The sequence below is a fragment of the Rhynchophorus ferrugineus genome, unplaced genomic scaffold (assembly GCF_030347505.1).
Source record: "Rhynchophorus ferrugineus isolate W39M unplaced genomic scaffold, kcgeb_rfMv2 rfM9, whole genome shotgun sequence".
Taxonomy (NCBI): domain Eukaryota; kingdom Metazoa; phylum Arthropoda; class Insecta; order Coleoptera; family Curculionidae; genus Rhynchophorus; species Rhynchophorus ferrugineus.
This window is the reverse complement of record NW_027472588.1, coordinates 243,830-268,033: the sequence shown is the minus strand read 5'-3', so window position 1 is coordinate 268,033 and position 24,204 is coordinate 243,830. Positions and strand designations below refer to the sequence as shown.

Sequence of the window (24,204 nt, the reverse complement as noted above, 5' to 3'; positions counted from 1 at the left end):
AATCAAATAAAAAAAAATTTAATTGAAATTAAATATAATTCTAAAACATATTTTTAACGATTTCTAAATTCCATAGTTTTTTTCATTAGAACTAATAGATATAAAAATAATAGATAAAATTAATCATTGGTATATAAACTTCCGTATGACCAGAAATATTTAATACAAGATGCATTTTTTTGTGTCCCATCTTAATTTACTTTCTACTTTGATATATTTGCTGATGTTTATCTGATTGTATAACTTATTTACGACACGATTTTGATTGTTTTGCAACGGAATCGCCTAGATATAAATGGATCGATTTTTTCGTGTATTCCTATGGCTAAAAAATTGGGAAAAGGCGAAAAATAAAATAAATTCCGCCAATCCGTGTGGGCCGCGGAAATTACGTAAATGATGTCAGGAGATCAAGGTTTAAACTGTCATCGGGTGGAGAACAATAAGGAAAACGAAATTGTCAAACAAAAGTAATTCAGATGTAGGTATTTTGTTTGAGATGTCAAGCGGATATGGGCAAAATGGAAATTGTTGTCCGTCCGTTCGGTATAACGGTAATTGATTAATTTCCATTTACCGAACACACCCATATATCGCACGTATTCTTTTTTCAGAATAGAAAGTCGGTTGGCTTCTTAAGTACAATAAAAATTAGTCAACAGAATTTCTTTTCGGTCGACAATGAGTACTACGACATGCCGGCGAAATATAGCATTTTATTATGGCGTCATTGATAAAAATGCTATTAATCCTACAGATTTAAACCTTGTAATTGAAGTAAGGTAATTGAAGAAGACGAAAACATAATTTAAGGTTAGGTTCTACCGACTCTTGTTTGAGTGCGAGTCTTTTTCGAGTATTCGGGTAAATATAATCAAAAACGATGGTCTTTTACTTCGAAAGTACCGTGGTATCACCGCCTGCCCTTTTGTTTATGGGTATTGATAAATATGAAAGTGGGTAAATATTGCGACAACTACCAGAGGTTATAAAACCTGATTTATTTTACCAATTTTAGACGAAGACCTAATAAAATGGGGCTGGCCAGAGGACGTGTGGTTTCACGTGGACCAAGTATCGTCGGCTCATGTCTATCTACGTTTACGACCTGTACAACTTCATTAATATCCTTAATAATAATTTGCTTTAATATGAACATTGTAGGGACAAACCATTGATGACATTCCATCAGCAGTGATAGAAGATGCTGTACAGTTAGTAAAAGCCAACAGTATTATGGGAAATAAGATGAATGACATATCAGTTGTGTATACAATGTGGGCTAATCTCAAGAAAACACCCAGCATGGATGTTGGTCAAGTAGGATTTCACAAAGAGAGTGAAGTTCGGAAAGTCAAAGTGGCAAAGAGAATAAATGACATTGTTAACAGATTGAACAAAACCAAAAGGGAAGAACACCCAGGTACTGATAATTTCAATTAATTGTCTTCTTCAGTTTTGTTAATAAGAGGCTAAATTTGTAGACTTCAGAGCAGAAAGGGAAAAGAGAGATCGATTGGAGAGGGAAGATAAAAAGAAAGTGATCCGGGAACAAAAGAAGAAGGAGGAAGAGGAGGCAAAAAGGAGAAAGGATGAGGCAGAACTGAAAAGCTACAATTCCCTGATGAGCCAGGAGAATATGAATAAATATGATGATGGTAATGATTCAGATGATTTCATGTGATTTTCCTACACAGCTGTATATACACCCTCCTTACTCTGTTTAATTTAAATAGGTCCTATTTTTCAATAAAACAAAGACATTTACAAATATTTTATTTAAAAATTGTGTATAAAAGGTGAAATAAAAATCAAGCTATGTCAAGTTAATATTAACGGTGGATAAAGAGTCCTGTATCCAACTCGGATAGTCTTTATCTGGGTACAAGTTAGCCATAAAGTCCTGTACAAATTCCTTAAAGGTTCCATTTAAAATGTTTTCTCTGATTGTTCTCATTAACCTAAAAGAAGACAAAATAACACATATTTAGAGAAATATATAATTGTACTCACCTTAATTGGAATGCCAAGTTATGTTCAGTAAGTAAATGACAAGCTACTGTCAAGTCTGTGACTATTCCATTAAGATAAGCCCTGGTATAGTTTCTACAAGTATTACATGTACAATCTTTATCAATCGGATTAAAGTCCATAGCATATTCCTTCTTTCTCAAGTTTATTTGACCAGTCATCAGAAGAGCACATCCAAATCTCTAAAAATATCTGTTTAAACATTTTTTTTCTTTAGCTCTTACCTTAAGGCTTACAGCTGTTCTTGTGGGAAACACACAATCGAACATATCTACCCCCAAAGCTGAACACACCACCAAATCAACTGCAAATCCCACACCCATCAGATATATGGGTTTATTTTTGGGTAATAAATCTGTACAAATATTCACCATTTTCCAAAAGTCATCCTTACTCTCTCCACCACTGAAACAATCATCTATACCACCTCAAACCTCTCAATAACTAATTATGCCATACCTCAAACCACCTATAGCAAATCCATTAACATCTCTTTTAATATGCTCACTAACACTAATCCTTCTTAAATCCTCAAACAGTGTTCCCTGCACTATAGGAAATATATTTTGAGTTTCGGGGTTTTCATGAGCTTTAATACACCTATCCAACCACCTGGTAGTCCTATGAACTGATTCTTCTATTCTTTCTTTATCTGGCACTGTAGTTTTCACCACATCATCCAGCTGCATAATAATGTCAGCACCAATAGCATTTTGAATTTCAATAGAATGCTCAGGAGTTAACATAACTTCATTCTTATGCTCATTCAAGGATTGGAATTTAACTCCTTCCTCAGTGATTTCAGCCAATTTTAAAAGGGACACCATCTGAAATCCTCCAGAATCAGTCAGCAGGTTCCTATCCCAGTTCATGAATTTGTGCAGCCCTCCTGCCTTTTTTAAAACCTCTGGTCCCTAGAACTATTTGTTTAAGATATATACATAATATATAAGAGTATATATAAATATTCACCGGTCTGGTTCCTAAATGATAGGTATTTGAGAGCATTATTTGTAAGTTCATAGCTTTCAATTGTTCTGGTAGCATGCCTTTTAATGTACCCTAAAATCACGAAATAGTTTATAAGATATAATGATTTCTGCTTAAATTTGAGAAATATTACTTGAGTACCAACTGGCATGAAAACAGGGGTATCTACAGGGCCATGAGGCAATGTCATTCTTCCAACTCTCGCTTTTGTTGTTTTACATTCTCCTATTATTTCAAAAATCAATGGTGTCTTAATATTAGCCATTCTCGTGTGTGTTATTCTTTGTTGACGATTTGTACACGAAACATTTTAAGGTTAATGTCTTATTCATCGGCTGAACTGTTGGACTGAACAATTAATAGCAGATATAGTTACCATTTATCCCCAAGCGCTTAAGATTAAAATGACGTCTGTCCCATTGCAGCGTTGCCAGTATGTAAAATTTGTATTTATATATGGTAACAATATTAAATCAGTGTTGGGCATAATCCTTACCATTTTTATGTTAACGCTTATATGTCTTTATTTATTTTATGCTAATATTTTAACTTTATTAAGGTTTAATTTCAGTTGTCACTATTACCAATATACATTTCCTCATAAAATGTGGTAAATACATAATTACAAAACTATAAACAAATTATATATATATATATATATATATATATATATATATAAATTTAATAATTGTACTTCTTTTAGTTCGGTAATTTAGATAGCAAAGTTGGCAACATCGCATTACAAAATAATGCCTGGATAAATTGGTCGATTTAGATCCTATATTTATGTTCTCACTTTTAAATAAAATTATATGTATCTGTTTCTAATTCTATCTATTTTAAAAAATTATAAATAACATCCATTACATTTTTCAATATTTAATTTTCACTCTTAATTATACTGCAAAAAAAAGAAGACATGGCGTTACCGCCATGTTTTGTTTCTGATTGGGATTATGGTTAGATAAAATATTTTCGTTTAGCGCGGTAAGAGTGATTTTAAGACGTATCTGAGTTCGACACAAATATGAAAATGAAATTGGTTGACCAAGTCGTTCGTAGCTTTCGCGTGGCGAAAGTCTTCCGAGAAAATACTGACAAAATTAATAGCATAGATTTTTCTCCTAACGGAGAGACGCTAATTTCCTGTAGTGAAGACGATCAGATTGTTATTTATGACTGCGAGAAGGGTACGCAAGTGCGTACAGTAAATAGTAAGAAATATGGGGTGGATTTAATACATTTTACACATGCAAAAAATACGGCTATACACAGTTCAACTAAAGTTGATGATACTATCAGATATTTGTCTTTACACGACAATAAATATATAAGGTAAGGCGTTTTCTTGTACACGGACCTTTTGGACGATATAAATCTATTTTTTCGTAGATATTTTCCGGGACATACAAAAAAAGTGGTTTCGCTTTGTCTTTCTCCAGTTGAGGATAGTTTTCTCTCTGGTTCATTAGATAAGACTCTGCGCTTGTGGGATCTGAGATCACCAAACTGTCAAGGTCTAATGCATCTATCTGGCCGACCTGTGGCCGCCTACGACCCAGAGGGATTGATATTTGCTGCTGGTGTTAATTCAGAGCTCATCAAGCTGTACGATCTAAGATCATTTGATAAAGGTCCCTTCATTAATTTTAAGCTCACCCAAGAGAAGGAATGTGATTGGACCGGTCTCAAGTTTTCAAGAGATGGAAAGACTATACTTATTAGTACTAATGGGTCTATAATTCGTTTGGTGGATGCTTTCCACGGTACTCCTTTACAGACTTTCACAGGTCATTTAAACAATAAAGGAATACCGATAGAAGCTTCTTTCAGTCCCGATTCCCAGTTCATATTCAGTGGTTCTACTGATGGTAGGGTTCATGTTTGGAATGCCGACACAGGTTATAAGGTGTGTGTTTTAAATGCGGATCATCCTGGTCCTGTCCAATGCGTCCAATTTAACCCAAAGTATATGATGTTAGCATCCGCCTGTACAAATATGGCGTTTTGGCTCCCATCTGTAGACGACACTTAGGTGTATGATTGATGATGAACAATGACAATTTGCTGTTGAACGAGAAAGTAGTATAACCCCGATTATTGTAAATTTTGTGATATAGAGGTGATTCTATTGTTTTTTTTTTATTCAGTATGATCGTGTAAATAAAATTTAAACAAATATATGTTTTCTGTTTCTGGGGTATTACTAATTTTCTATTTTAAGAAAAAAAATATAGTTTATTTTATTTTAGAGAACTGTAACTGATAATTATAAGAGTGTTTTTTAAAAAAATAAAACTCGTATTTTTAATTGAAGTGTTTTAATTTTCATCTAAGTAACATTCAGATCTATTTGGTATCATCTCCTGGGACTCAGGGATCTTTCCTTTTGAACTCCTGCGTGTTGAACTGGATCAGAACCAATTCGTACGTGACCACAGCACTAGCAACCTTCAAAACAATTTTTGTCTCAGTCTCAACTATAATTACGGTACCGGTACCAATTCGTACCTTTAAAATTAAGTTCCTTGTGATGTTAAAGAAATGTTTCCCAGTTAAAACAACCTCAGAAGTGGACAAATGCGATATGAACCGCTCTACCTTAAAATATCACCAGAATTAGTTTCATTTGTTTCGTTTTCTATCACCGCCTACCTCGACATTGTAAACCGACGACGGAACCGATGTGAGAACCTTAACTATTTCGTTGTGCTCGTCATAAATGCATCCTCCGAAAAAACAAACCAACGTCACTCGGAGAATCAGCAAGAAAAAGGATATGTAGAAATAAACCTTCTGAAAGGTGTCGTCCATCGGTTTTAAGCTGCTGAACAGTTGGGAGAGGATGTGATAGATGTTGGTCAGGTAGGAAATGATGATAAACCAACAGAGACGTTTGTTAATCACGTCGCATAGCTTCGACAGTCTCACATAGTCTTCACGAACTGACCTCCATACCTTTTGATCTAGTACCTAAAACTCATCATTATTTTTTAATGTGTTAGAATCAGTACTATTTGCGTCAATTGCAAATTGAAATATTTTCTATCATTATTTTACCAGATAAAAAACTAAACTGAATTGATAAAACGAAATTCTTAAATACAATACATAAATACATCTACGTATTTTAGCAATTCTTCAGCAATTATGTCATCAAATAATTCAGTGGATGGTTGCTTGACAGTTTGCTGTTCGAATTCTAGTTATTTTTTCTCAAAAAATAGTTATTTTGCTTGATAAACAAAGAAACCATGGTGAATTTGCAATACCATCTTACACTAATAATTTTATTAGAGGTAAATACATACATATTTTGATATTTAATAGTTGTTTTAGGCTTAATACTAAAATTATGACCAGTAGATGGTATCAATAGTACCTGGTTCTAACTAAATTTCAATAAAAGCCACTGTACCTGTAACCTAGAGAGTGAATGGAGCTTCTTGGAGATCTGCTTCAGTCGGAAATGAAAGCAGGTACTCACGACTATTATAAATACATCGAGGAAGGTCCACATAAACGTTCTTTGAAAGACGAAAATCTAGAAAACATCTGGTTTTCGTATCGCGTGTTTTGGCGAAGGCGCCCTCTTACCTGAAGGACTATACCCAACCACGTCGAGTACGGGACCGATTTGAAAACCTCAGGAAACATGATGTTATGTAGATACTCGTAAAATATCCCTTGCCCGCTTTCGCGTGCTAGAGTTGTAGCAAACATCAAGCGGTCACAAGTAACCATCAAATGTTCAACTGTAATAAAGCAAATGAACAAATATCTCATGGCATTATTATTTAAAAACAGCAATAAATAAACTACAGTAATAATATTAACATAAAAATAAGTGAGGTTAGACCTCAAATTAACCTCAAAATCGTAATGTCAATATTTATTTCATAGAGCCTGTATAGGATTTTTATCTCTTAAATGACTTACATATAGCCATACACATTAGAACTATAATGATAATAGCGATTTTTCTCTTTAAATTTGTCGGGGGCTCATATTTTTTCATTGACAGCTCCACTACCGTCCATTCCTTCACGAATCTCGGCCATACCATCGCCAAATGAAGAAAAAGGACAGATAAAACAATGCACTCAGCTTGAAAACAAACTGCATCTAAAATATATTTTGCTCTACATATGTTCTAAATAAAAAGAAATCAGGCAGGTGGGACTTGTCAAGTTATTTTTTGACAATCGAGAATTTTTAGGTTAGAAATTCGCCGACTCGGTTGTCGGAAACGTTCTTTTGTTTTTCTGGGTATCTAGTTTTGTGATAATGCTTACTTATTTGAAGAATATTATTGAATTCGTTGTGCTGACATATCCAGATAAAGTTCAGTATGAATCCCAACTGACACAGTAGGTTATAACCCACTTTCCAGTGTATCCATTTAAACTTTAGGTACCTGTAATCGTTCCGATTGATTCCATTAAGGGGAAAATAACTGAACGCTTGCAACATGGTAAGAGGTAGTTTCATGGCGTCATGAAAGGAATTGGGGTTCGCGCTATCTTTGAATAACAACTTGCTGGGATTGTTTTTTTCTATGATTTTGTACGGAAAATCTAGAATGTTTTTGTCGTTCGACATTTTTTCCTCGCAATTGGTCGTAAGAAAATCGGTTTATTCTTCAATGTCGTGGTTTAACCTTTTCGTTTTGTTCGTCATCAAATATTCAGAGCCATTAAAGGTTCAAATAAACCTTATTATTTAACTGAGGCAAATAAAAATATTTAAGCGGATTAAGAGGCAGTAATCGAGTTTTTCCATGATGGCTAGTGAATAATTATTAACGTAGTCTTTAAGAAAAAAATGAATACATTCACAATGTTATTTACTAAACTAAAGTGAATTAGTTATTTTTTGGGTTTTTTATTTGATATAAATAATTCATAAATTTTTTCAAGTATGTTATAATGGTTTCTTAATTTATCATTAAAATTAGGTCGTTTTTATAGTATCAAAAGATACTAAATCAACATATATGCTTTAATAAGAATAATTAAATACTAATAACATGTCAATTGAAAAGTCTACGGCCTGACATATAGATGGCGCCACTAGAATTAAATCCTTATGTTTTTTAGTTAGCCATAACCTTCAAAAGATGCGTGTATAAATTTGACAGCTGTCGGATCATTAGTTTGTGAATTATAGCATTTTTAGTGAAGCAACTTTTGTTAATGTGAAAAAAAAATGGATAAAAAGGAATCTCGCGTATAGATAAAATATTGCTGCTTGAAGGAAAAAAATACAATTGAAGCAAAGACTTGGCTTGATGCCGAGTTTCCGGATACTGCCCCAGGAAAATCAACTATCTAGGATTGGTATGCTAAGTTAAGACGTGGTGAAATGAGCACCGAAGACGGTGAAAGCAGTGGACGCCCAAAGCAGTTGTTACCGACGAAATTTTTTTTAAAAATTGACAAAATGATTTTGAATCATTGAATGATCGTAAATTGAAATTGAATGAAATAGCAGGCACTCTAAAGATATCAGCTGAACGTGTACATCATATCATTCACGAATATTTGGGTATGAGAAAACTTTGTGCCGCGCGAGCTCACTTTTGACCAAAAACAACGACGAGTTGATGATTCGGAGCAGTGTTTGAAGATGATCGAGCGTAATAAACCAGAGTTTTTGTGTCGATATGTGACAATGGACGGAACATGGCTCCATCATTTCACTCCGAAGTCCAATCGACAGTCATCCGAGTGAACTGCACACGATGAGCCCGCTCCAAAGCGTGGGAAAACGCAACAGTCGGCTGGCAAGATTATGGCGTGTGTATTTTGGGATGCGCATGGAATAATTTTCATTGATTACTATTACATAACGTTATTGGACCGTTTGAAGGACGAAATCTTCGAAAACGACCGAATTTGAAGATAAAGAAAGTGCTGCTTCACCAAGACAATGCACCGTGTCACGAATTGCTTTATCATCAACTATATTCTCCAGATCTGGCCCCCAGCGACTATTTCCTGTCCTCAGATCTCAAAAGAATGCTCGCCGGGAAGAAATTTTCGTCGCTTGAAGTGGTAATCGCCGAAACTGAAGCCTATTTTGAAGCAAAGAGCACATCGTACTACAAAAATGGTATCGAAAAGTTGGACGGTTGCTATAATCAGTGTATCACCCTTGTAGCGAATTATGTTGAATAAAAAAAACTAATTTTGCGAAAAAAATGTGTTTTACTACGGTAGGCCGTGGACTTTTCAATTGACCTGTTAATAAAATTGATCTAAACCGAAACGATCCAAAAGCTAATACTTACTAAGGGCCACAAACATTATGACGATCATGATGATGATTATTTTCCTTTTTAAGTTAAAAGCGAGCTCGTAGGACTTCATGGATTGCTCGACGATGTACCACTCTTTGACGAATTTGGGCCACTTCATTGCTAAGCGGAAGAACATCATGGACAGTAGGATACACTCAATTTGAAAGATGAAAGCATCTGAAACAGATACAAATTTTGTCAAGCAAATAACGATTTTTTTTCCGATTTTTTGATTTGATTGAAAAGTTCTCGGTCTAATATGATTCTCCCGTTTTTTCGTTCTATGTCACTTATTATTGTTTCTTTTTCTAGTTCTTCATGAATGTATCCGACCTTTATTTGGCTATTGTTTATGTTCTACCTGTTTTACTTATTTCAAAGTACTTCATAATTTTTCCAGGTTTTTATTTAACATTTTCACATTTTCGTTCTGTTATAATTTCATGAACTATGATGCACGTTTCTTCATTATTTGGTGTAATATTTTTTAAATGTATTTTTTTTCTCAATTTTTCTCAAGTGTTTTTTTAAATTATTTTTAAATACATGTTTGTATAAAGTATTAAATTATTCTTGCCTTTTAAGGAGTTTGTTAAGTTACACATTGTTTATACAATCCTAGCAACTCAAACAGTAACTACGTGATACTTACTGATTTCTAGCATGGTGCTGAGTCGTTTATTCTTACACAGCATGACGAAATTCAGTATAAACCCACATTCCGATAAAAAGTTGTAGAGGACTCTCCACGACCTCCAAGTGAACCTTAGGTCCCTGTGATTGGTCTTGTTAATACCCTTCAGTGGTAGATATCCGAACAGTTGTAAAAGGCACAGGGTCAATTTCATGGAATGGTAAAACGAATTCGGGTTCGGGATGTTGGGAAAAAGCAGTTTCTGGGGAGGCTTCATGGCGTTCCTGTTCGAGAAATCCTGGATGCGTGGCAATTGTCCCATTGTTTGTCGAATACTTATCGCTGAATATCTCAATCAATCGATGGGCGACAGGTTATTCTGTTAAATGGGGTGGAATATTAAAATTTCAGTTGTTTCCATTTGCATTGGATTGGTCTGTACGCAAACAACTCGGCTAATCGATGTTTTCTGTTAGTATTTCGTGGACGCACTGAGATTGTTTTAACCGATTTTTTGTCATTACATTCCCGAAACATAACACTTTCTTTTTGTACATATTAGATATGATTTATATTTATAAATACTAAGTACTTTTTAAGGAATTCTTTGCTCAATGTTGCATAATTAGAAATAACATATTAAAAGCTTTCTATTAGCAATTCACTTTGGTCTTCTCGTGTTTCTTGTATCCTATTTTATCTTATATTGTATCACAATTTCGTTTAAAAATTTTATTAATTATATTCCATCATTTGTTTCTTATTATTTTACGTTTGTATATTTTTTCTACTTGTTTTACTCAATTCCGCTTTCTTACGTAAGTTTAGAATAGAAATATAATAACATTTTTCTAATTTTGAAAGTGATAATGATTGGATCACTACACTTATACCGTAAAAATAATTAACATTCCTCCTAATTACAGATTTTTGCACCAACTGTACTATTTTATTCTCTAGATATACTCTGTATATCACATATATAGCAAGAAAATCGTGAAAAAGGATTAATAAAAACACATAAATTCACATTTTCCATAAATTCAATGTTATAATCAAAAACATAGAATTTTCACGACTATATATATGGAAAATATGGAAAAAAAATTCACGTCTCGGATAAAGGTGAAATTCTCAAAACGCATGTATTTTGAGGTGAAATAAACGAAAATCCATGTTAAATTGCCATAGAATAGATAGTTTTTAAGATATGTGACATAAATAGACAATCGCAGATTTTTTTAAAAGATTATTTTCCTTATACAACTTAAAAACTAAAGCTTGTACAAAAATGTGTATAGGTCTATTCGATTCAGCATAAATTTCTTTATAATCCTTGCAATTTTCATCAAACTGAGACTATTTTAACGGAAATGAAAGCAAAAACCTTAAAAATGACAGGAAATCGCAAATTTTCACGACTATATATATGGAAAATATGGAAAAAAATTTCACGTCTCGGATAAAGATGAAACTCTCAAAATGCATGTATTTTGAGGTGAAATAAACGAAAATCCATGTTCAATTGTCATAGAAAAGATAGTTTTTAAGATATGTGACATAAATAGACAATCGCAGATTTTTTGAAAATATTGTTTTCCTTATATAACTTAAAAACTAAAGCTTGTACAAAAATCTGTATAGGTCTATTCGATTCAGCGTAAAATTCTTTATAACCCCTGCAATTTTCATCAAACTGAGACTATTTTAACGGAAATGAAAGCAAAAACCTTAAAAATGACAGAAAATCGCAAATTTTCACGACTATATATATGGAAAATATGGAAAAAAAATTCACGTCTCGGATAAAGATGAAACTCTCAAAATGCATGTATTTTGAGGTGAAATAAACGAAAATCCATGTTCAATTGTCATAGAAAAGATAGTTTTTAAGATATGTGACATAAATAGACAATCGCAGATTTTTTGAAAATATTGTTTTCTTTATATAACTTAAAAAATTAAAGCTTGTACAAAAATCTGTATAGGTCCATTCGATTCAGCATAAAATTCTCTATAATCCCCGTAGTTTTTGTTAATCTGCGATTAGTTTAACGAAAATGACAACAGAAATATTGAAAAGGGCAAAAATTCGCAAATTTTCACGATATATGGAAAATATGGAAAAAAATTTCACGTCTCGGATAAAGATGAAACTCACAAAACGCATGTATTTTGAGGTAAAATAAACGAAAATCCATGTTAAATTGCCATAGAATAGATAGTTTTTAAGATATGTGACATAAATAGACAATCGCACATTTTTTGAAAATATTGTTTTCATTATATAACTTAAAAACTAAAACTTGTACAAAAATCTGTATAGGTCTATTCGATTCAGCGTAAAATTCTGTATAACTCCTACAATTTTCATCAAACTGAGACTATTTTAACGGAAGTGAAAGCAAAAACCTTAAAAATTACAGAAAATCGCAAATTTTCACGACTATATATATGGAAAATATGGAAAAAAATTTCACGTCTCGGATAAAGATGAAACTTTCAAAACGCATGTATTTTGAGGCGAAATAAACGAAAATCCATGTTAAATTGCCATAGAATTTTAAGATATGTGACAAAAATAGACAATCGCAGATTTGTTGAAAATATTATTTTCCTTATATAACTTAAAAACTAAAGCTTGTACAAGATATGTGACATAAATAAACAATCAAATGATAAATCAACAATTAAATGATTAAATTATTTTAATACACTTTCATACATTAATTTCCCTGATCTGATACATTGGTAATTGATACTTTTGATTTCATATTGAGCACCCCAAATAACTAATAATAAGTTGAAAATATAGAAAAAAATGTTCAAATGGCCTGTGTATTTTATTCTGTCATATATTTGATTATTGGACTATTCATGTTATTCACATCGGTTTGATTTTGACCAAGAGTTCAGGTATTCGTTGTTGAACTGAATCAACACCAATTCATAAGTGACAATAGCACTGGCTATCTAAAATCAAGAGAAATAGTTGAAATATATCCAAGAGCAAAGAAACAGTAATTTTAGAGTGATAGATTAACCTTAAATCCATTTAAATTAATACTGATTCCCAATAAAAATTATGTCTTTTATTGTAGGATAACCTCAAAGCGTTTATAGGTCGAAAAATATTGAATTGGTTGTCTTTTTAAAATTGCAATAAATATTAATAAACAAAGCTCAATGAATGTGCATATTATTTTTTTTAATGTTACAACGAATAATGAAAAAACGTGCATTATAGTTCGTAAAATTATATCGGAGAAAATAAGATATATTCTTTCAAAAGGTACTAGTGTTACTGTACCCGTCAAGTTAATTAAAACATGTATGAAGTTAAATACATTAATTTCATGTATCTTTTACTTGCATCAGATTTCATAAAATTATAAGGGAGAAGTAATCGATATATTCTGTCAAAAATTATTGGCAGTTGTCAGAATGTTGTTAAAACACTGAATAAATTTAAAATCATATGTATCTTGCTTTTAAAAAGGTTATAATTAATAATGAAGAAACGTGCATCATAGTTCATAAAATTATAACGGTGAAAAGAATTTATTCTGTCAAAAGTAGTGGGAGCTGTCAAAATGTTGCAACGAATAATTAAAAAAGATGAATCATAGCTCACAAAATTATAACTGACAAAAAATATATAATTTGTATAAAAATATAAAAAGTACTAGGAGTTGTCAAAATGACGTAAAAATTGTGAATTTAGTTAGAATATGTATGTGTATCTTGCTTTTAAAATTTTTTCAAAAAGTACTGAGGGTTTTCAAAATATTGCAACGAAAAATTAAAAAAGCTATATCATAGTTCATAAAATTATAATGGAGAAAAAACTATATATTCTGACAAAAAGTACTGGGGGTTGTCAAAATGATGTAAAAACGTCTAATAAAGTTATATAATATGATAATAGATATAGTTAAAAGATAAACCTTACTGTTAAAAGATGTTACAACGAATATTGAAGAAACGTGCATCATAGTTGATAAAATTATAACGAAGAAGAACGAAAAAGGACATTCTGTCAAAAAAGTACTGGAAGTGCTCAAAATGTTGTTTGTAATTAAGTTGGTACAATTGTCCCAACTTTAATTAGTCACTTCTCTATATGTTTGGCAAATAAAATATTTATGACAGAAATACATTTTCATAATTTGCAAAGAAATATATTCAAACAGTTAATATTATTGTTTTAAATAATCTATCACCCTAAGTGCTTTATATGTTCAAGAATATCCCACCTCCAAGATAATATGACGCTTGATATTGAAGAAATTCTTCCCGTTCATTGACGTCTCGAAATTAGATATCTGCTTTATCATGATTTCTATCTGAAACACACAGTTCTGAAATATGTCGCTGCCGAGGACAATTTTACTGCAACCTCTCTGTTATAGACCCTTGGCGGGACCGAGTTGAGTATGTTCAGGGGCGTCCTGCTTTCCTCGTTCACCATGGCACCACAGATCACCACCATGGCTGTGCGAGAGATGAGGAACACCAGGGAAAAGTAAAAATAGATGGCCTCAACGTAATTTTGTCGCGGTTTCAGACTGTTGTAGACTTGAGTCAGTATGGTGAAGATGTTGGGTAGGAAAGACACCAGTATAGCGTTGGATATTTTCTCGTTTGTCGTGTGACATAAGTTAACTAAGTGGGTGTAATCTTTTCTTAGCTGGTGCCACACTAGGGGATCAATAACCTAAAATTATCATCCTAATGTTAAGAAGAGACTGACGACTTTAACAATAAGTACCTGTCGTGAGGCGGATTCTTGAATCTTGTGGGAGACTTGCTTCAATCTACTGGCCAGGCACATACTCATGATCATTACGAAGATGTCGACATATGTAAAAGCAAAATGGATTTGAAACAACCAGTACTAAAAATGGATTATTCAATAAATTATGAAAGGTGAATTATCACGCACCACTTATTGCAAATAGAAGAAAAGTAATTTAATCAGTACTTACATGAATCAAGAAACTAGTTGGTATATTATAGGGGATATGATGAAATACATGCGATAATGTAAGGTTGCTGAGAAAAAATTTGATGGCCCTGTTATGATCTTCGTGACATCCTTTGGCTCTATATATTCTGCTAGTTTGATGTAATATATATTCGACTGAAATAATTAGTATTAACTTGAAAATGGATCAAAATTTCTGGTTTTAACGTGTATATGATATTAATATCTAGCCTAATCTAATACTCCTACCCTTCGAGCGAAAACACTCTTCTCAAGTGACTAATAATAGCTTAAATATGACTAATTAAAATAAATAACGTTATGTCTTTAATAACAAATAAAAGGATATCATACCTAACAACATTGTGACAAAGAACACCACTATTAAATAGATATTCCTGTTCAGTTTCTTGGGGAATCCATAGTTCTTCATATTATTCTCCACGAACCTCCATTCCTCCATTAATCTCGACCATTTCGTCGCCAGTTCAATGAAAACGAAACACGCGTAAGCTGACCCAGCGTAGGCGGACAATTTCTCCACTTGGAACAACGTGAAGCTTCCCGTCACCGCTTTCACCAGCTGCATCGCGAACATGAAGCACGGCCCGATCATGGTGAAGACGGCGTAGCCGAATCTGAAGGATTTCATGGAGAAATGGGGATTGCGGGTTAGATCGATTACAGGAAAATACCCGAGGGCTTGTCCCAATAATATCACTTTCTTTAAAGTGCGGTTAATGTCCATTTCGTGTGCCATGCTTGGGGTAGAGGTCTCCACTTAAGCCGGGTGGAGAGAATGGGGCTCAAATTGATTTTAACACTTGCTGGGGGAATGTCAGAACAATGGTTTATTATTAATAGGTGTTTTCATAATACGCTACCTCTCAACCGTGTACAATGATACGATATTTTTTTGTCGGTATTTATACAGGGTGCTCTACTAATGGGTAAAAAAATATAAATCATTTTTGGTGATTTATTAATATACTACACTAATTTTATTATATATATCAAGAACATTTATATTTAAGTATTTATTGAGGTTACCCTATTTTGAAACTGCAGTAGTACTAACTCGTAAACGATGATAGACGTCGCTATCTGTAACAAAAAGGTATAATATCATTAATAGAATAAGCAAACGATTGAGTGATTCATGCTATGGTTACATTTACACACATAATATGCAGCATCAAACACATATTATCATTTTTCATATTCATGAATAGAAAAAATCTAATATATGTAACCAAAAACTGCAACACACAGATAAATAAATGGCCCTAGACATGGGAAATAGAAGTAAACGAAAGTAAGTCGGTGCATATTGAATTCAGCCTCAACCAAAGTGTTCATACGAATAATTTCATATAAATATGAATAAAACTATTAGTGCATACGGTGTTACAGCAAATGAAAAGAATTTGACGATTTGAACGAAGATTTGATTTTTGATCTGAAAAGTTTTAATTAAAATACAAAAAATGTATTAGTTATTTGGAAGAAAAGGTAGATTTTCAGTACATTGTAAAAACACTGAAAAGCAACAAGTCAACTGAAAATTCGCCGGCCTACCATAGTAAAACACGTTTTTTTGGAAAAATTAGTTTTTTTATTCAACATAATTCCCTTCAAGGGTGATACACTGATTATAGCGACCCTCCAACTTCTCGATACCATTTTTGTAGTACGATTTGTCCTTTGCTTCAAAATAGGCCTCAGTTTCGGCGATCACCTCTTCATTCGACGAAAATTTCTTCCCAGTGAGCGTTCTTTTGAGATCTGAGAACAAGAAACAGTCGCCAGGTGTCAGATCTGGAGAATACGGTGGATGAGGAAGCAATTTGAAGCCCAATTAATGGATTTTGACATCGTTTTCAGTGACTTGTGATACGGTACATTGTTTTGGTGAAGCAGCACATCCTTTTTCTTCAAATGCGGCCGTTTTTCGGCGATTTCGTCCTTCAAACGATCCAGTAACGCTATGTAATAGTTGCTGTTGATAGTGCTTCTTTTTTTAGGGTAGTCAATGAAGATTATTCCATGTGCATTCCAAAATTCAGACGCTATAACCTTCGCAGCCGACTGTTGCGTTTTGCTACATTTTGGAGCGGCTTCATAGTGTGCAGTCCACTCGGATGACTGTCGATTTATTGTCACATATCGACGCAAAAACCCGGAGGTTATTACGCTTGATCGTCTTCAAACACTGCTCCGAAACATCAACTCGTCGTTGTTTTTGGTCAGAAGTGAGTTCGCGCGGCACTCACTTTGCACACAGTTTTCATCCATTTTCTTCACAATAATAAAATTTGCTTCACTCAAAATGCACAAACTAATAATCCGACTAAAATTATACACGCATCTTTTGAGGATTATTGCTAACTAAAAAGCATATGGATTTAATTGTAGTAGCGCCATCTATGTGCTAGGCCGGGGACTTTTCAATTGACGTCTTCCTGCAAACTTTTATTTTATTAGAAACTATGTAAAGGTCTTTCTAAATAAGTCACTGAACTGGCAACGGCTAGTAATAACATATCAATAAATTTAAAAAAGTTTACAATTGATTGCTTTTTACATAATTTACAAAATAAACTAGTTTCATTTTCTGATGATTATATTTTACCTTTAGAGCAAAATTTTGCCAGTTTTTATACTTATTTGTGCTTTTTTGGTTATGATTAAATTATGTGTATTTATCACCATGTGATTTAGTGTTTCAATGAATCATTCTTGATGGTTTATAAAAACAGTTACCACGAAGATTTTATTTTTTGAGATTACCTTTAAGATCAGCGACTTTCTTAGGTAAAATACCTTAAAACCACTCAGTATGGGTGGAGTGAGCGTTGAATTCATCACGAATCGCTCAACCTGAAACACAAAACAAGCCTGTTATGTTTAGACCACCATTCATGACCGTACTTCCAACTTCATGGTTGTAAATCTGACTGGGAACAGAGAACAACAGAGTCGCTATCTCCTGACTCTCTGTATCAACCGAAGCAGTAAACCAAGTCACTGACACCAATCTACCCAAGATTATAGCGAAAGATAGTCCAAAGTAGATACGATTGAACAAACTGATCTCATCGATTTGTTTGTTACTTTGGTGCTCCCTAAAAGAAAAGCCATAATGTCTCGCTATTTTACTGCTATAGTTTTACTTAATAAATCCCAGGAGTTGATAGAGAACGACGTAGAGCTTATTCCCGAAGGACACGACAAGGACGGGAGCCATGAAACCTTCGGTATGTTGGCAGAGCTCGGATATCTTCTGAAAGTGATCTCGAATCATTGACCATTCATTTTTCTCGCCGATCTATCGAAGAAGAAAGTTGGTGTAAAGTTGTTTAAAATTCTTACTGTGGTAGTACCTTGTGTTGCATCATGTAATTGATTTTATCTCTGATCTGTCTGAATCGAAATGTCAATGGTATTACCAGTACTATCAAGTAGATATCAGCAAAAGTCCACGTGAGAGTAGATAACCAGTTTATAACCTAAAATATATTATTGCTTTGATGAAGTAGAGGAAGAAGATGAGTGTGAGAATGAAATTATTTTGTCATATTATCATTATCATTTCTGTTATGAACACTTGTCTTACACACAATACGTATTTATTAATAAGGTATTGAGGTAACATTTGTTAATAAAAATAAAGAGTATCTGAATGGTTTCTTATGAAGTCTTGTACAATTTTTGTGCCAGAACATTTGCCTAATGCTTCAATGATGTTGGTGGAAAAATCTACTTCTCCTATCTGTTTTAAAACTCCCTACAACGGCTAGTTATGTTGAGGTTTGGCGATTGTGCTGGTCAAGAAAATGTTTGATGATGTTCTGATGTTCCTCAAACCAAGACTTTTAGCTGTGTATATGGGTACGTTATCATCATGGACTATGGTAGTATATGACAGCAATATGAGACTTGACATATCTGTTACATAATTTAAATGGAAGCGGCGTTGCCAACATGCAACCAAATGTATTATATTACAGGAACCTTAAACATGTGCAGGATTATGTAGCACTGTTTGAGGATTAGCCAATAAAATTAATTCTCTCTACAACGTGTGTACATACACGGTGGATCTTTACTAGTTGTGTAGTTTGATCTAGGTAGAGTAGAATTTCGAGTAAAGATCTGGCATTAATAAGAGCGTGAAGTCATAATTTAACGGAAACAAAGACTCTATGTATATAGGTCTTTCTTAGCAACTGCAAAATGTCCATATATATATATATATATATATATATATACGTATATATACATATATATACAGTAGTCACTCAAAATTCAGTTAAAATACTTTTTCTCAACTTTCCTTTTTTCCTATGATTTCTAGTTTAACTAAATCTGTTTTTTTCCTATTAATTATGGTGCTTACCTGAAATATAATGGCAGCATATCGATTATACGGTAAAATAAAAAATACGTAATTAAAGATAATTTTGAAATATCCATCCAAGATCTGTCCAAAGGTTTGGTCAGGTTTCATGATATCTTGGGAACAAATGAAGAGAATATGTTCACCTAGTTAAAAAAATTGATTTAACTATCACGATCTACAAGTTTATACAGTTTTTTGTGGTACAAATGTTAGGCTGGAACTAAAATAATTTTATAATACTATAAGAAATCATATAGATTATTCTTTCACTGTACAGTTTGTTGTGATAACCTTGGATATATAAATCAAATAATAAGATTCTTAACATATCCTACACATTTTAAAGAATCATAACTTCAACTAAGTATTAAATTGTATAGTAACCACGAAAAACGAAGAGAAAAACAACCTATAACTTGTACTGATATTGTACTATTGATATGATGGGACTCATTGGTGTATAGCAAAATTTTTTTTCCATTTAATATTAATTTTTATTAAAAATTTGGCATTCTGGTCTGAATTTTTTTTGGTAAAGTTTTTTCTTGAAGGTTTTTCAACAATGATATAATTACTTAAACCACGCGTTGGCTCTAGACCAGAAGGCCCCCTTAAACTGGACCTACCCACACCAAAAATCACAAAAACTACGATGATTATCCTCATTTTTCTATCGAACTTCTCCACCATCCTGTATCCTTTCATGCAGACATCAATCTCGTACCAGGGTTCCAGGAAATTGTGCCATCTTTTTCCAATATAAACGAAGCATACTTTATATATAGCCACTGTCAGGACGTACACGAATTCAGCTAAAACTCAAATGATTTACAAGTATCAAAATCGGTGATTCCACATTTTACATGATGATATAAACTTGTCTTTTTGATTGATCAAGAATACCAGGCATAACATCACTTGAATCAATGATATTAGAGTCAACATTATCGTGCAAGATATGTTGAGGATGCTCCAACACGATCTGGATATTCTTGGAGGCACATCAACTGGTATAATCATCAAATACTGGCCCAGTGTTATCAGGAAACTGAACGCTTCTTTCGTTGATGATGTCATTTTGAATCGTCGGCAGACCCAAACGTCAAATTTGCAACCTCTGCATTTAAAGGTGCTCTAACGTCTGTATAATCATTCTTCATGTCATAAACAAACGTACTTTCTCTGGAACATTTCTTTGCTTTTATTTGCTAAGAAAATACGATATATTATCTATATAAACAAGAAAAAGATACGTTTGTTGTTGTATCGTCAGAATGTATGAGTACAAACAATACAAACATATATAGGTAGTTAATGTTTGGGGCTACAAGGTCGAGATATTAATATTGTTATTTATTGAATAAAATATCCAAGGTATAGTTCATTATATTACCAAAATATATTAATCATGATCAATATTGATTTATAGTTGCCAAATATTAAGTTATCAAGGATGTATTTTAGGTTTTTTCGTTTAAAACTAACTTATACGTAATTTCGTTGGTTTAAAGTCAATTTTCGTGAATATGGTTACACAATTTGATTGATTGATTAACTTTGTGGTTCAGAACGCAACGAATATGCTATCTATCTATTTTATCTACTCGTTTTTAAAAGGCCAGTAATTTTTTCACTTTCATTTTAATTCATAATAAATAAATGTGTAAACAGACAATGCCTAATCGGCAATATCTTGTATTTCTCTCTATACTATGAGTAAAAACTAAATCCACTCAGGTTATACTTGTTTATTTGTCTTGTCATTAGAAATTAAGAAAATAATCTTGTTAAATAGTTTATTTATTTTTCTTTTAAAATAGTGCTTATGTCAAGACGAACATGTCATTTAACTTAACTTACAGCGTATATATTTTGTATACAATCCCTTTTTAACATATATCATTCTAAGCATTAAATTATATTTAATTACTTTCTGATAATTACTTATTTATTCTCATTTTATTTTTGGTATTACTCTCATCGTATTACTTTTCGAAAACATTTTTAATTCAAATAAAGATGGATAGTATTACCCTAGTTGGGTTGAGTTAATAAAACTAGCCATATTACAACGAATATCATTGGAAGAATTATATTTTTGTTAAAAAAAAATAGGAATATATAACAACATTATCGGCTAAAAAAACCATTTTAAACAACCTTAATTTTATAGCAAATATTATTTCTTGTATGCTGAACTATACAAGCATGTTTTTGAATTAATTCCAGTAATTCCCACCTTCGAAAGTCATCTATTATAGTCGCAATCTATTTCAAATATTGACTTTCGTTTGAAATTTTATTAGAACCAATTCATAGACAATGATGGAGGTGGCAATCTGAAACATTATCGTCAATATTGTCGGTTTATACCCATAAATCATCTTGTTTACCTTTAAAATGAGGGATTTTGTCATGTGGAACATTTTGAAGCCGCTTAAAATGGGCGGACTGACTGTTATGTTCAGTACAAATCGCTCTACCTGTAAATCATGGTTATTTACGTTTAATATCTTATATTTTTTCTTATACATATATATATATATATATATATATATATATATATATATATATAGAGTAACTGTTATGTTGGCAAAAATATATTTTCAATATATGTAGACAGACATTCAATCTAGAACAGAAATAGATATAGAAAGTAAAAATATATAAATATTAAAATGAAATCGATACTTTATAGTCGCGTTTGACATTTAATATTTATTAAATAGGATTTCAGAAAAAAACCATAGTTCAGTTTTTAGCTTAGTAATTTGCATTGGTAACACTAATCCGGATAACACTAGGTCTCTGTTCACAATTCTGTCTCTGTGACAAGTTCACAACGTTCATACGTTAGTTGTTATCATGATACGAATTACTAGAAATTATTTGAACAAAGAGGTAAAGTTAAATTCACTCATTAAAATCACACGAAAACCGAAATTATTTTCTTGCCAACTTAACATTTCACATTAAACAAAAACAGTGTGCCGTTTAGTACTACCTCGGTATTATAGATATCGCTGGGTACTGAAAAGAGAGATTTTGCTATATCCTGGCTTTCGGAGTCGATCGAAGCGCTGAACCAGGTAACGGTGACCAATCTGCAGAGGATAATGGCGAATGATACCCCAAAATACAACCGACTGAAGAAATTTGGATCGTAAAAATAATAAAGTTTAGTTTGATGCTCTCTAAAATACAATTTTATATTAATTATTTCAAAGATAACGCGTTGGAATTAACTCACCTGATAAAACCAAGAAGCTGATACAAGACCACGTACAATTTATTGCAGAATGATACCGTCAATACATGCGTCATATAGTTTTCTGTGTGCTCACAGATCTGAGTCACTTGGAAGAAGTGCTCTCTAATGTTCTGCCATTGGTTCTCATCTTTTATCTGAAACGATACGTTAAAAAACCGAATAGAGAGTGCCTGTAGCAACCCCTACCTGATGCTTGATCAAGAACTTGAGTTTCTTGTGAATCTGGCGAAGTCTGAAAGTCAAAGGGATTGTCACGACCACCAGATAAATATCAGCAAACGTCCATGTTAATGTAGAAAACCAATTGAGGACCTAAAAATATTTTTCTACTGGTAGTTTATATTCGTCTGTTGAATGTTAAGTAAAAATTATCACCTGTAATATGCACCCGAGGCATCTGTTGTATGGGATTATGAAGAAAATGAAATTAAAAATCGCTTGAAAATAGGAATCTAAATTCTCAACGAAGTTTTGGTCAAGATTGTAGAGCCCCTTGGAGAACATGAAAAATATATGTTCACCTATAATAAATAAAATTGTTTCACATTAATATAGTCAGTAGTTTTTTCAGTCAGTCATTCTCTTCAACAGCACAAAAGCTGTCCACTCCGCTCATTGTAACACACATAATAAATGTATGTCTAAAGTACTCACCAACAGCAAAAAAGATGAACACAAAAGCAATGAGCTTCATTTTCCTGTGATATTTCTCCAAAACTGGGTAGTTACTCATCATTAAGTCGATTTCTGCCCATGGCTTGAGAAAATCTCTCCATTTCATCGATATTCTCAGGAAGAACACTCTGTATACGAACACCGTGGTAACATATACAAATTCAGCTACAAATATTGAGGTTATATATTTATTATTGCGTCCTATTTTAGATCCCAACCACTTACTAGACGAGGCAAACTTGTCGACCTGTTGAGTCAAGTAATAAAAGCACAAAACAACTTGTAAAGCTGACAGAAGCGCGAGAACAACCGAAACTATCATCGAAAACGTGTGTATGGGTTTTACTATTGTAAACTGTCGACATTCCAATGGAAAAACGAACAAAATTCGTCCCAATTTGACGAGAAACGAAAAAGACCCGCGTGTTGTTATGGCCATTATGCAAAGAGCACTTGCAAAATTATTATGGATCGAATCCTATATACATATTGAGTGGTAAAAGATAATGCCATCGAATATAAAAGGAAAAAAATATGTTTTTCCGATGGTCTTATCAATGCAATGTATGTTTATTTCTAGCCAGGCGAGCTGACTATAACAGAAAATATATGGTAAGTATATTAAGTGGTATGTTTATTCTTTAAGAAGAGCTTTTTTCATTATATGTTGAAAAATATATAAAAAATATTACGTAAGGGGAGCATCATAAACGTCAGAAATATTATATAAAAATAGGTCCAGAGTTTTAGAAGATTTGATGTAGAAAATAGGTACAAGACCTTTGAAATGATGACTTTCATATATTTTATTTAAAATCAGAGAAAACTTCTGTTACAAAATGTTTAGCATTGTAAGTTGTGTTAACTTTTGTGTATCAGATTGCTATATCTTCACTTTCTGAGTTGATAGATG

At 32.8% G+C, this 24,204-nt stretch overlaps 5 protein-coding genes across 6 annotated transcripts; 2 read left to right on the top strand and 3 right to left on the bottom strand.

Annotated features, from left to right (window-relative positions):
- The first annotated feature begins 799 nt into the window (after positions 1-799).
- Positions 800-1,771, top strand: LOC143202410 (coiled-coil domain-containing protein 25). 2 transcript variants are annotated; one of them, XM_076413918.1, is made up of 4 exons: positions 800-956; positions 1,019-1,110; positions 1,165-1,423; positions 1,485-1,771. In XM_076413918.1, exons 1-4 carry the CDS (start codon positions 884-886, stop codon positions 1,682-1,684), a joined length of 624 nt encoding a protein of 207 aa, XP_076270033.1. In that variant the 5' UTR covers positions 800-883; the 3' UTR covers positions 1,685-1,771. The 2 variants fall into 2 exon arrangements, with proteins under 2 accessions (XP_076270033.1, XP_076270034.1); XM_076413919.1 differs by having other exon boundaries at positions 820-960.
- Positions 1,764-3,356, bottom strand: Tgt (tRNA-guanine transglycosylase). Its single transcript, XM_076413906.1, has 6 exons — positions 3,155-3,356; positions 3,004-3,093; positions 2,491-2,945; positions 2,268-2,436; positions 2,014-2,213; positions 1,764-1,961 (listed from the first exon to the last, which is right to left on the bottom strand). Exons 1-6 carry the CDS (start codon positions 3,284-3,286, stop codon positions 1,817-1,819), a joined length of 1,191 nt encoding a protein of 396 aa, XP_076270021.1. The 5' UTR covers positions 3,287-3,356; the 3' UTR covers positions 1,764-1,816.
- A 580-nt stretch (positions 3,357-3,936) lies between these two features.
- Positions 3,937-5,332, top strand: Wdr82 (WD repeat domain 82). The gene is made up of 2 exons (XM_076413909.1): positions 3,937-4,356; positions 4,414-5,332. The coding sequence occupies exons 1-2, from the start codon at positions 4,049-4,051 to the stop codon at positions 5,054-5,056; spliced, it is 951 nt and encodes a 316-aa protein (XP_076270024.1). The 5' UTR covers positions 3,937-4,048; the 3' UTR covers positions 5,057-5,332.
- LOC143202671 (gustatory receptor 5a for trehalose) lies at positions 5,326-10,295 on the bottom strand. The gene is made up of 10 exons (XM_076414327.1): positions 9,975-10,295; positions 9,310-9,499; positions 7,736-7,808; positions 7,317-7,629; positions 6,961-7,146; positions 6,619-6,776; positions 6,440-6,565; positions 5,677-5,994; positions 5,533-5,622; positions 5,326-5,472 (listed from the first exon to the last, which is right to left on the bottom strand). Exons 1-10 carry the CDS (start codon positions 10,276-10,278, stop codon positions 5,395-5,397), a joined length of 1,836 nt encoding a protein of 611 aa, XP_076270442.1. The 5' UTR covers positions 10,279-10,295; the 3' UTR covers positions 5,326-5,394.
- Positions 10,296-12,836: 2,541 nt separating this feature from the next.
- LOC143202670 (uncharacterized) lies at positions 12,837-23,664 on the bottom strand. Its single transcript, XM_076414326.1, has 21 exons — positions 23,517-23,664; positions 23,271-23,456; positions 22,992-23,137; positions 22,803-22,928; positions 22,596-22,750; positions 22,350-22,539; positions 21,739-21,828; positions 21,655-21,684; positions 20,523-20,575; positions 20,209-20,462; positions 19,972-20,157; positions 19,343-19,488; positions 18,327-18,452; positions 18,117-18,271; positions 18,034-18,068; positions 15,298-15,723; positions 14,945-15,099; positions 14,728-14,853; positions 14,356-14,673; positions 14,213-14,302; positions 12,837-12,929 (listed from the first exon to the last, which is right to left on the bottom strand). Exons 1-21 carry the CDS (start codon positions 23,611-23,613, stop codon positions 12,837-12,839), a joined length of 3,183 nt encoding a protein of 1,060 aa, XP_076270441.1. The 5' UTR covers positions 23,614-23,664.
- Positions 23,665-24,204: the final 540 nt, after the last annotated feature.